This window comes from Chenopodium album, chromosome 24 (genome assembly GCF_948465745.1).
Source record: "Chenopodium album chromosome 24, dcCheAlbu1.1, whole genome shotgun sequence".
Taxonomy (NCBI): domain Eukaryota; kingdom Viridiplantae; phylum Streptophyta; class Magnoliopsida; order Caryophyllales; family Amaranthaceae; genus Chenopodium; species Chenopodium album.
In genome coordinates this window covers 38903738-38915607 of record NC_137857.1, presented here as the reverse complement: position 1 = coordinate 38915607, position 11870 = coordinate 38903738, and the positions used below count along the sequence as shown (strand labels likewise).

Genomic DNA, 11870 nt, shown 5'->3' with positions numbered 1-11870 from the left:
TTTTCTCAATGATCAAGTGATTTGGAAACTTTTTGTTAGAATCTTGAGCTATTCTTGAACGAATCTTCTTTTTGTAAATGGTGCAGTTGGAATTGAATATAAACAAAGTGGCTTAAGGTTGTAGATTTGATTTGCATTAGGCTAGTTGAAAGTGGCTTTAAAGACACATGTTAGGACACATTTAAAAGTATTTAAACCTCTATTGACTAAGCATTATAAAAATCTTACTGCATATCTCCAAACTTATGATGTATCTGAATTGGGGTAGCATTACTTTGATGGGGGGTATTGGGGATTTCGATTTTCTAGTAGTGTTGTTAAAGTACGGTAGGTCACAAGTTACAATGAAAAGAGAATGAACCAAAAGTTGTGTGACTGAAGTAGCACATAACTTAAACCACCAGAGTACCATACAACTAAATCATAAGATGTGAAGCAAACGGCACACTACTACAGAACAAGCCTAGAATACAGAAGCAAGAACATTTATCAGTCTGTCACACAAATCCACTACAACTTAAGTTATCAGTAGCTAACTTAAAATTGCTACCGCGTCCTCCTCAGATATACTGTTCGGTACACAAAAGTTTGTGCTTGGAGTTCTGATTGCCTATTTGCATACATCTGAGCAGCAGTTCATCTTCAGTACATCTGTTAGCTGCATAGTTACTTGTAACCTGCATCTCCTTACCATTTTTATGCATTGTCAAAGAACTGCTAAGCTGCACATTTTCTTACTGGATGGAAAAGCAAATGTATCATAATCTAACTTGGGGAATAGTTTAAGAACTAAGCTGAGTGATTAAAGTAGGTGGTTTAAGATTACCTTTTTAAAGAAAATATATTTTATCTGCAAGCTTGAATGGGTCTTGCATTGGGGAAACCTGATGTAATTCTCCTCATATGAGGCTCAAACTTTGGTATCGGCAAAACTGATTCAAAAGCTTCGACTAGTAATGCCACCTTCCTTTTCTGAGCAGGAGCAAGTTGGTTGACTGTCTTCTGAAGTGCATAGTCGAGCATCCACTCGTCTGCATTTCTTCTCTCATCCATCTCTTGGTGCCTGAGATCTACCTTCTCTGCTTCTGGTTCAGGTTCAATTGTAAGAAAGTTCGGTCCTCTTGGGTTGAATTCTTTCTCTTCCTCAATGTCCTCATCTGCTTTCCTGCATCTCAAAAACCTCTTTAATTTGCTGCAGTTATCCAAGAGCTCTAAGTTGCAATCAGATTCTCTTTTGTTGGAAATGCGTTTTCTGGCTTCTTGTATATTGTTTCTGATGTTAAGAGATGCATCTGCTGCTTCTGTCTTGTGATCTTGTGTTTCTGATTCTTTGACTTCAACATCAGTATTCTCATCTGAGCGAAGCTCTACGTTGTTTGAATATTTCTCTTCTTCCTCGGAATTTGCTGCTCTTTTACTGGTGCAATTGTCAGCTTCAGTCCTTTCCCATTCTGTAAAATCTTTGTCTGGAAAGACATTTCCGTTATTGGTAATGCTATGGCTAGCATCAGCTTCATTCCCTGAATCACTCTGATCAGTTTCAGAATCTTCCTTAGTACAAGAAGAATCTTCCAAGACAAAGTCAGCAACATCATCTTCTCTGATATCTCCTACTGTGTAGTTTCCTTCATTTGATTCATCAGCATCTGTTTCAACTTCAAACTCATAAGATTCAAGTTCTTCATTTTGGGCCTCAGTAAATTCCTCAATAAGGTCAAACAAAGATTTGCCCTGTTCGTTCATGGACTCATCTTCTAGCTTTGCAGCACGGATGGTTGCTCCATCACCTAGGTGAGACTCTTCAGTAATTTCATTCTTTGGTTCAAAATTCATATCACCTATGACCAAATTTAGCTCTTTTACGTGCTTATCATCTGCACCAGATGTCGCAGTCAGGTTGTAATTATATATCATATTATTATGCCCAATAATATTTTGTAAAATTGATCTAATCAGTACTTAACACTATCTGAGGTGGGGCTTGAATGTGACTCGATGTCTACATAATTGTCCAAATTTATACATGTATGATCATTGGAACAGATTTTGACCATAGTTCTATCTAGTAGTAGTATATTGTCATATTGTAGTATATTGTTTGATCTAATCAGTGAACACTGTATGAAGTTGGGCTCGGTTGCAATACGATGTCTCATAATTGTCCAAATTAATATGTTTAAGATCTATGGGAATGTACTTTTATCCATAGTTTTTACTTTTGATACATCAGTGAAATCATAATAAAAATTATCTTATATAAAATTCTAGATTTATGATCCTTAAGTTCCATATTTATAGAGTATCAGTAATAATGATCAAATGTAGCTTAACTGTGATCTAGGAAGTAAATACTGAACAAATGTTTTTATTTGTGCGAAGAAAGTACCTGTCTGGGTAGACTCGTTATCTGGCAAAGAGTCTGTATCACTGAAACTCAGGCACTCCACAATTTCATCATGAAAACATGGTGTGTATGCATCAGCTAGGAACTCCAAATACTCGCTTGCACCGTTGTTTAACTCAAACTCTGCTTCATTTAGATCTTTACTGTATTCTATCTGAACGTAATCCTCATACTTGTCATGGCTGGCAGGACTTTGCCCCTCTTCCCACTCCATATCCGAGCTCTCGCCAAAGAACTCACTAGGAGAGCTCTGGCTCTCAAATGATGTTTGTTTCTGAAGAGGAGTTGGTGGAAAATCTACATCTTCAAGGCTGAAATTTATGCCTGAAAAAGTAGTGTCTTCAATTTGATCAAGATCATCCTGTAAGTCAATCTCAGAGCATGGCCCATCAGATATGCTTTCAGAGACCTGTGTAGCAAGACTAGCGACCTCTCTATCTGGAACATAGACTTCGACGAAGAAATCTTCATTACAATCTCCTTCTTCTTTGGCCTTGTTATTCTCAGTCACCTTAGCTTTACGAGGGGAAAAAACTTCTGGCCTAACTTTCAGGGTCTTCAGCAGCCGCCGCCTTGAAGCCAAGAAGCGCTTCAAGGGAGGTGCAGAGCTATGGTGATGACCATTAAGGGAACAATAGGTGTAATGGCAGACCTTAAACACCGAGTTTCCTTCGGCTTCAGTTGCCCCAGGCTTGAGTTTAAGGTAAGTAGGAAACTTAGAATCTTTTAAGGTTGATGAGCAAGTAGCTCTTTGCACATCAAGATCATTCTGACATAAAACAACCTTTTTACAGGCTCCTGATCTTGTGTGTTTAAAGCTAGGTGACTTTGTTAAGGCCCTCATTTTTTTCAAACTAGACAACTTGTTTAATGTTTTTGCAACTTTATGAAGCTTAGAAATGCTAGCATTGCTACTTTCCTTAGCTGTTTTTCTCTCTTTTCTTGCCTCAGAACTGCTGGTACTCTTCATATAATTCGGGGACATGCAAGGAGACTTACATGGTAAAGGCTTCTTGGGGCTTGGAGTCTTCACCGGTGTGACAAATTGAGGTTGCTGTCCTAGCTGTCGAGCCACTTCATGGATTTCCGGTGTCGTGTGATGACTAATCTCGACATTGGACCTTTTGACAGACCGCGATTTCTTCATCTTCACGGCCTTCAAATCGGCTCCTTTGCTCTTGCCATCATGGTTTTGGATGGAGGGCTTTATGATGGCTTGCTTCTTATCTGTTTTGAGGGTACTAGCTTGAATTACAAGCTTATTGTTTACCACCTTTCTTTGCACCATCTTTCAAAGGTATGAAATTTTGGTAGAAGAAACTAAAGTTTTGCAGTTTCTTGCATATTAAACAAGCAAGAAATGCTGTCTAAATTGGAATTTTTTTTTGGCTAAGAATGTTTAGTTGTATTTCAGTGGGTGGGCATTTTGTCATATTTCAACTGCTATGTGATATTATTAGGTGTCAGTTTTGAATGAGGAGCGTGATACATATCTGTACTGTACTATTGCCAAATTGTTATTTATTTATAATAATTTTATTATTACTTGCATTACTTTTGTAGGCCACTTTTATGTTAGTGCTATTTACTTCTTTTTGGTTGTATTTAAATTCTAATATTGGGACATTTTTACGCAAAAGGGGAAGCATATTATTGGGACATACCTTTGCCTTTTTCTAGTGTTTTCAGAAATATGATGTGAAAGTGGGAGGTAGATAAAACTATAAAAGTGATGGTTCCTTCATTTTTCATTCCAAAAAAAAAAAAAAAGAAAAAAAAGAAAAAAAAAAAGGGTGATGGCTCTCATGGTAGTGGTGGCTTTTGACTTTTTACCTGTTTTTCATGACAACTTTCTTTTAAAATTTTAATTTATTTTATCATGAAAGAGTAAAAACATTGGTTTTTTTTTTTTTTTTTTTTGAGGGGAACATTGGTTGTTTCTTTTAGATGATTCTATGGTTGTCATTTGAAACCATAATTTTTAAAAATGAACTATTATGATTTATTGATTTTTGAATTACTTTTAAATGTTAATATTAATTAAAAATCAATTTAATTATTTCTTGATAAAGAAATTTAATATTTTTAATTTTATTGATAATTAAAACCGATTTTCATAAATTAATTTGAAAAAAATAGAATGTTAATTTTGAAAAATTTAAAATTGAATCCCTAAATAAAGAGAAATGACTTTTTAATTAGTTTTAGCATTAAAATATAATTCAAAAATCATTAAATCACTCCCATCCAATTTTAAAAGTTATTATAGTCATTTTTACTATAGAATTTTCATATTGATTTTGATACTAGTGTGGCTAACGTGCGCGCCATAGCTAGCCATGTTTAGGGGGCCCTTTCAATGGTTGGCAATATTAATGAGAGAAAAATATGTAAATAAATATTTTTAGGGGGCGTTTGATATGAATAATGAAAATAAAGTGGAAAGGAAACAAATAAGAGGGAGGAGATGAATTATTTAACCCTTAATTACTTTTTTTATTTGTTTGGTTTAATCATGAAAATGAATCATTTAAAACTATCTCCCTTTACTTTTGTTTGATGAGAGTAAGGGTAATTGTTACCTCACGTTTTAGAGAGATAACAAATAGGTAAAATCATTACCCTTAGGTAATGGTAATTGTAATTCAAGTCTTTTAACCAAACACTTAGTAACGGTAATGCTTCAATTGAATCCATTTCCAACCCAAAAAACACTCTTACCAAACATGCTCTTAGGGGTATCAATGTCCGTACATTGTTCTTAAGAGTTTATTAAAAAAAAAAAGAACAAATAACATTGACGAGGGCAAAAAATCTAAGCAAATAATCATTTAAGAGGGTATAATTGTTTGTTGGACTTAATGATTTTGATGATGATACAACCACTTACTTATGTACTAATAAGAGCTTGATTGTTTGAGTGTGTGATCAGTTGCAATGACTAGGAGAATTAAGTGTCTTGCGAAGATACCATGAAGAACAAGAAAGCCAGAAACAAAGTCATCCAAAAAGAAGAGTTCCTTTGCAGCAACTAGTACTTCAGAAATGAAGACTTGAGAAGAAAAGGTTCCACTCAAGGAACAGAAGCTTCAAAGTAGAAGATTCACCAGAGAAGAGAAGTTCCTTCCAAGGAACAGAAGCCTCGGAGTAGAAGCTTCATCAAAGAATCATGAAGACTAAGATATTTTTATATTTTAAGATTTATGTAAGTATAAGAAATAAGTTACATTCGAAATAGCTGTGTGGAGTCGGTCAAAAATGATAAAATTGTGCATGCTAGTTTTTAGGAAACCTATTATTCTATAACGTTTATCTTTTCCAAACAAAAAGGATTTTATTTTTATTCTGATTTTTGAAAATATCTTTTTGCAAATAAAATCTGGTTTCATGTTTTCCAAAACTTGCGGCTCACTCCCCATGATCTCTTTCATGTCATTGTCAAGCACATTGAAGAGTTCATGCTTCCTTGAAATTAGGAACGTGATCATCTTAGTGGGTTGAAGTAGTGGCGTAATGGAGTTGATGCACAAAAAGGTTTTTCCAATGCCTTTGTTAGTCTATAAATAGCTTTTGATTTCTGATGGAAAATCTCACCCTTGATCACATAAGTTTTTAAGCTTTTGCTTTCTAAATTTGAGTTAAGAGTCCGATTCCACACTAGTGAAATAGAGTGTTCTTATGTTCTTATACTAGAGTTATTTCTTTTGAGTTGTATTTTGGGGAATTGGGAAGTTTGAGTGAACTTCTGTTTGTAAGAAAGAGAAGAAAGAAAGAGAAGAGAAGAGTAACAAGTTGGGTGACTTGTTCCTCGGGGCTTTAATTTCGTTAAGGAACTTGAAAGAAGAGTCTTTAGTTTGTAATAGGATTTGTTGTCCTATTCTAGTGAAGATTATTTTCCTAAAATCCCAGGTGCTCGTGGTTTTTCTCCATGATTAGGGCCAAGGAGTTTTCTACGTAAAATTCTCTCTTGCTCTTTTAGTTCCTTCATATCATCTTTCTGTTCCTTTAGCTTACTTAGTCTTAATTCCGCAAAAAATTTGACTAAACTGTCATACTACAATTCAACCCCCCTTCTTGTAGTATTCATTAAAACAACATTGTCCAAGCACTAGTTATTAGTGAGTTGATTTAAGACAATTATTAATATTGGATTTTCATAGTTGAGATTTGCATATCGCACACATAATTATAGCTAGTGTGCTAAATGGATTGAGACCAGGTACGGTTCCGGTCCAAACCTGAAATCAGGTGTGGTCCGAGTTTGGACCAGAATAGACCTGATAATTGACTTGCTTTTTTTTGGTTTTTTTTAAATAAATAAGAAAATTGTTTATGATATTGTCAATCGTCGGTGGCTGGTTGCAGGGTGGCCAGGTTTTCGTGTGCTGGTGGCTGGGTGCAGGGTTGTTGGCGCCCCGGTGGCTGGGTGTAGGGTGGTTGGCGCGTTGGTGATGGGAGTGACCGCTTGAGGCTGAAAGGAGGAGGAGGTGTATGACATTGAGGGGTAGGGTTGTTCGTCGGTCCAAGATCGGATCAAAAAAATGAATTTCAAGAGCCGAAAACCTGACCGATTAAGCTAGGACTAAACCCGAATCAAACTGAAAATTCGGTCCAAAATCCAGACCATACCGGTTTAGACTGATTTTAGAATTTTTATAAAAAAAAAAATAAAATCCAAATTTCAAATAATTAATGAAAACTCCAAAAAAAAAAATAAAGAAAAAACAATATTTTAACGTCTTTTTTTGTATGTTTAGTACAAAAAAGCTTATACGACTAAAGTTTTTCATGTATGTTAAGGATAATCTTTACCATTATTAAAGGTTTTAGGTATAATTTTTAAGCAAGAAATTGATCCGGTCCAAAACTGATTTTTATAGGGTTTTGGACCGGACCGGATCGAAAATTGAAAAAATTAATAATCTCTACCCGGAGACCGAACCGATTATTTGGTCCGATCTATTTTTGTGTTCGGACCAATTTTTGAACACCCCTACTGGGGGGGGGGATAGGGAGTTGCTGTTGTCGACCTGTCAGGCTGTCATGCTGGTGGCTGTGTGGCCGCTGTCTGTACAGTCGATTTTGGTCGCGTGCATGGGAGTGACAGTCAGGCTCACCGAGTGGAGTAGGGTTTGCAAATGAAAAGATAGAAAACCAATTGTTCTAAAAAAAAAGTAGCTTCATCGTTTTCAGGTTAAGACCGAAAATCGTGTTTTACTCGGGCCGGATATGAAACCTGGAATCATGACTTTTTAAAGACCAGACCCGATTTCGGTCCAGTATAAACAAGTCTAATTCAGGTCGATTTTCAAGTCCGGGCCAGTTTGTGTACACCCCATATACACTATGTATACATCTATATCTATATTATTATTAAAACTCCAAGGTAAGGAGTGTCATTCCGCCATGTGTCAATTTTTTTGTTTTATTTCGCCACATCATTTTTTGTAACATATAAACTTGCCACATAAGCAATTCATGTTAATGATGTTTCAATTATTAGTAAAAAAAAAAAAATTTCTTCCAATTCAAAATTTGTAACCGACATTATTTATAATGGTCTTAATTATTTGTCTTAATGAATAATCATATTATATCATTATTGAATTGCTTGAATTGGAGCAATTTGTAATGATTGTACTCGATGATCAATTGTGAATCAATTGGAATTCTACAACTGAATAATGAATGGTGAGTAATTAATGAGTAATTAGCCACAAATTATAATAGTTGGAAACGATTCACTTACCCTGGCCTCTTGGAACAAGTTTTGTAGGTGAGTATTTTGATATTTTATTTGTATACAACATAAAAATTTGATATATCCTATGTATATCAATGCAATTAAATAGTTATTATTTTATATTCATTCACTTACAGGTCTGTTCACATTTACTGAACTGAACTGATCGAACTGAATTGAACTGAACTGAACTTGGAGCTAAACTGAATTGAACTAAACTAAACTGAATATTTTATGAGCTGAGTGAAGGAAATTATATTATGAGCTGAACTGAACTGAACTGAAAATAAGCTGAAGTGAACAGGCCCTTAATTATAAAGATTGTTGAATATTAACCTTATAAATTTAGTTTGTATCAAACTTATAAAATTATAATGAAGCGGGGCATCGCCCGGGCCAATAGCTAGTTAATATTGATACATCATTCTCAATCTCATATTAATTTCTTCTTACCTAATAAAAGGAATTAAGGAAAGTGAAAATATAATATTAATTAGTACATTTATTAGCTATACATTAAAGTACATTATTACTTATTAGTTAGAATTATTGGTGTTTGAACTTTGTACTTGATGAGTAGCAAGGAACAAGGTGTTAATCTTGATAGTGGAGATGACCATTAAAGCAAGGATAACAACCATCGAAACAATTGACAAGGCAAGTGCTATTGTTTGTGCTGCGGCATTTTTCACCTCCTGAGCGTACTTGACGGATGCCAAAGCCAGTGTTGTCAAAGGAAGTGAAAAAGACCACCATGCTATACTAAACTTTCTTAGTGATTTTTTGAATAGTGTTGGCCTACATACCTGCAACATTAACAAACACAGGTCAAAAACAGGTCTACATATACTCTTATGTACGGATTGATCTAACAGAGATTGTAAAAAGTATACAATAAATTTGATCAAATGAGGTTTTTTTTTTTTTTTTTTTTTTTTTTTTTTTTTTTTTTTCTTCTCTTTTTTCTCTCTCCTTTTAACTTTAACTGCGGAGTAATAAATAAATAAAATAAAGGACTAACGTTATTATGTAAAAGATTGTTGGCTTATAATTTCTTGCAAAACACGTTTTTTGTCGGTGAAAAAAAAGCTACCTCAGGAAAATGTTTTATACTCTATCACACCCTCTCACACGAGAGTCAGTTGGGCTTGAAGTGTGAATGCAACATAGGCCCTCCTTATACCCAACGCTTAATATTCCACTTAAAGGTGGGGATTGGATGAGATTCGAACTCGTGACCTCTATGTCACGTTGGCTTCGATACCATGTTAGAGGATCAACTCAACCAAAAGCTTAAGCTGATGGTTGAGGCCTTGAATTATGTTTTAATTTATACTCTATCAGTTGCTCTATTAGTACCGCTGGTGGTACGTACGGTGACTCAAAGGGGAATATAAAAGTAGAAAAGATAGGAAAAATAGTTAGTATGGGTTCTTACCAAGGACATGAAGAGAAACATGGAGAGAAAGAAGAGCATCTTTGATGCAACATCAAAGGTCCCGGTTATTGAGCACCATGCTAAGCTAGCCATGCTCGGAGTCGCAATGAACAAGAAGAAAACCGGCCTAAGTGACGGCGAAACACCATTGCTCCCTGGATGTCTTTGATAAAGGGTAACAAACAACACCAAGTAGTGAGCCATGCTTAATGCAAAGAAGCACAACGCCATCTCCGACCATCCCATATACATAGCTTCCTTTGTTGCTACCAAATTTGCTATAATGGATAGTTGGCAAGCCGGGTTAGCCACCTTAGTTAGAACTCGTTTCCCCTTAATAAACCATTGCCCGTATAGCTTGATATCGAGCATAATGATGGGTACGACGAACATCCACCATGTTAGTTGTTGGCAAATACTACCATCAGAAACGACGAGTATAGGCGAAGTTTGAAGCAATAACAGGCTTGACATCCAAGGAGCAAACAAATAGTTTACTCCTACATTGTGAAAAAACTCATCCTTTACCTTGTCAAAGTGATGGAAACACCTTAACGTGTAGAGAATGGATAACGAGATCAAAACGACTAAGGCCGTCGACCATAATAAGGTAGTGGCCGTCGATGGGAGGGCCAAGAGAATAGGGTGGAATTGACGAGCATGGTTGTGTTTGGTAATTTGGACTAGGTTTTTCCATAATAATATTTGAGCACATAAAGCAAAGCTTATTCTAAAATAGCCTGCATGGAAATTTGCTAATATGGATGACACGAAATGATCGTATAAACCTACAACAACCATCCTATGGTCGTTATTAGTCATAGGTGTATCGTCGATTACAACTTCTATGCTTGGTTCATTAGCACCTAATTTCGAATCCATAATTTTGTTTTTTTTTAGTATATAGTATATGTATGTATGTAAGGATAATTGGATGAATGGATTGATTGAGCGAGCGAGCTTATATTAGTATGTAATTAATGAGATAATGAGATATATTTATCTGTTATGGGAATTAATTATGCATGTGGTATAAATTGGGAAGTGTTTAGGAAATGCAAGTGTAGAAACTACATACATTTGATGCTGCTTATATAGGAGTACAAGATCACGTACACCAAATAAATAACACTATCTAGAAGTGCAGGGTACATGTTGCTCTACAACTAAGCAAAGATAGGGTACAAATCATAGTCGAATATAAGACTTCTAACAAGAAATGCAAATTAACACAATTTCCTAATTTTCTATATTAAATTAGTATGCACCGTTCAATAATCGTATTACTATTCACTATTACACCTTACACGAGATTTTACAGGAGTATTGTTTGTGAGCGACGAATGTAAAATAGTATCAAAACGGGTCGATTGGTCATAGTAAAAAAAAAAAAAAAAAAAAACTCTTGGCGATAATTTGGTAAAAAAAATATTTTCGGCAATAATTTTGATTAAAAAAAAGGCAATTTGGTAACAAAAAAAAAAAACTTAGACGATATTTAGACTAAAAAAATCTACAAAAGTCCTAATTTAATTCGGTTCGTTAGTATTATAAAGGTTATATGGTCAATATTACAAGGGTTACTTCGTTAGCGGGGATTATATTGCTCGGTTAGTGTCGTGGGAGTTACCCTGTCAAGATTACAGGGATTACTCGTTCAGTGTTATAGGAATTATTTTGTTATTTACAAACGGTCACATGGTGTGACTAGTCGCACACAAAATACGTTGAGTATGATATGGGTTAGTAGGATTGCATATTGCTGCCACTGAAGACTACATACATAACAAAGGCAAATATTGGTTTTCACTTACTACGTATTTATTTTATACGAGTAATTATAATCATGACCGGTTTTTTTTAGAGCTGCACACCTAAGACTCCATTTTCTAATAAAGTCCTTTCACGTACATCATTTCTTTTGATATCCTCAATTCCTAATGGCCAAATTAAACTTCCAATTATATTTCTTGTCATCTTATAATTATGTTTATTATCTTCTAAGTTTAAGATAACCTATCAAACTATACGATCTATTATCGCATGCAGCCATAAGTTAGGTACTTCGTCATCCTATCAAAAAGGAATGAACCGAGCTACCCCCACTTTATCTTGGTATTCCTTTATTTTTATTTTTATATCTAGTCAAAGTTAAATTTTAATTTGTACGTAGTATTATTTAGTGTGCATTCTATTCACCTGATTTTTACAATTTAAATTTATCTGAACTTATTAGTCCTTATAAAAATTAATATGAATTTATTAGACCTTATAAAAATTTATCT

At 34.8% G+C, this 11870-nt stretch overlaps 1 protein-coding gene and 1 pseudogene across 3 annotated transcripts; both read right to left on the bottom strand.

Annotated features, from left to right (window-relative positions):
• Positions 1-251: 251 nt before the first annotated feature.
• Positions 252-3820, bottom strand: LOC145612327 (uncharacterized). 3 transcript variants are annotated; one of them, XM_081667696.1, is made up of 3 exons: positions 2387-3820; positions 827-1874; positions 252-737 (listed from the first exon to the last, which is right to left on the bottom strand). In XM_081667696.1, exons 1-2 carry the CDS (start codon positions 3690-3692, stop codon positions 847-849), a joined length of 2334 nt encoding a protein of 777 aa, XP_081523822.1. In that variant the 5' UTR covers positions 3693-3820; the 3' UTR covers positions 252-737; positions 827-846. The 3 variants fall into 3 exon arrangements, with proteins under 3 accessions (XP_081523822.1, XP_081523823.1, XP_081523824.1); XM_081667697.1 differs by having other exon boundaries at positions 827-1787; XM_081667698.1 differs by having other exon boundaries at positions 827-1646.
• Positions 3821-8683: 4863 nt separating this feature from the next.
• On the bottom strand, positions 8684-10467 carry LOC145611059 (S-type anion channel SLAH1 pseudogene; annotated as a pseudogene).
• Between the last annotated feature and the right edge of the window lie 1403 nt (positions 10468-11870).

What these genes read in the sequence shown, in the direction of transcription:
- LOC145612327 (XM_081667696.1), bottom strand. Translation starts at nt 3,692, where the DNA reads ATGGTGCAAAGAAAGGTGGTAAACAATAAGCTTGTAATTCAAGCTAGT. An exon ending in TAACGAGTCTACCCAGACAG is followed by an intron (nt 1,875 to 2,386) that starts GTACTTTCTTCG and finishes CATCTGGTGCAG; the next exon opens with ATGATAAGCACGTAAAAGAG.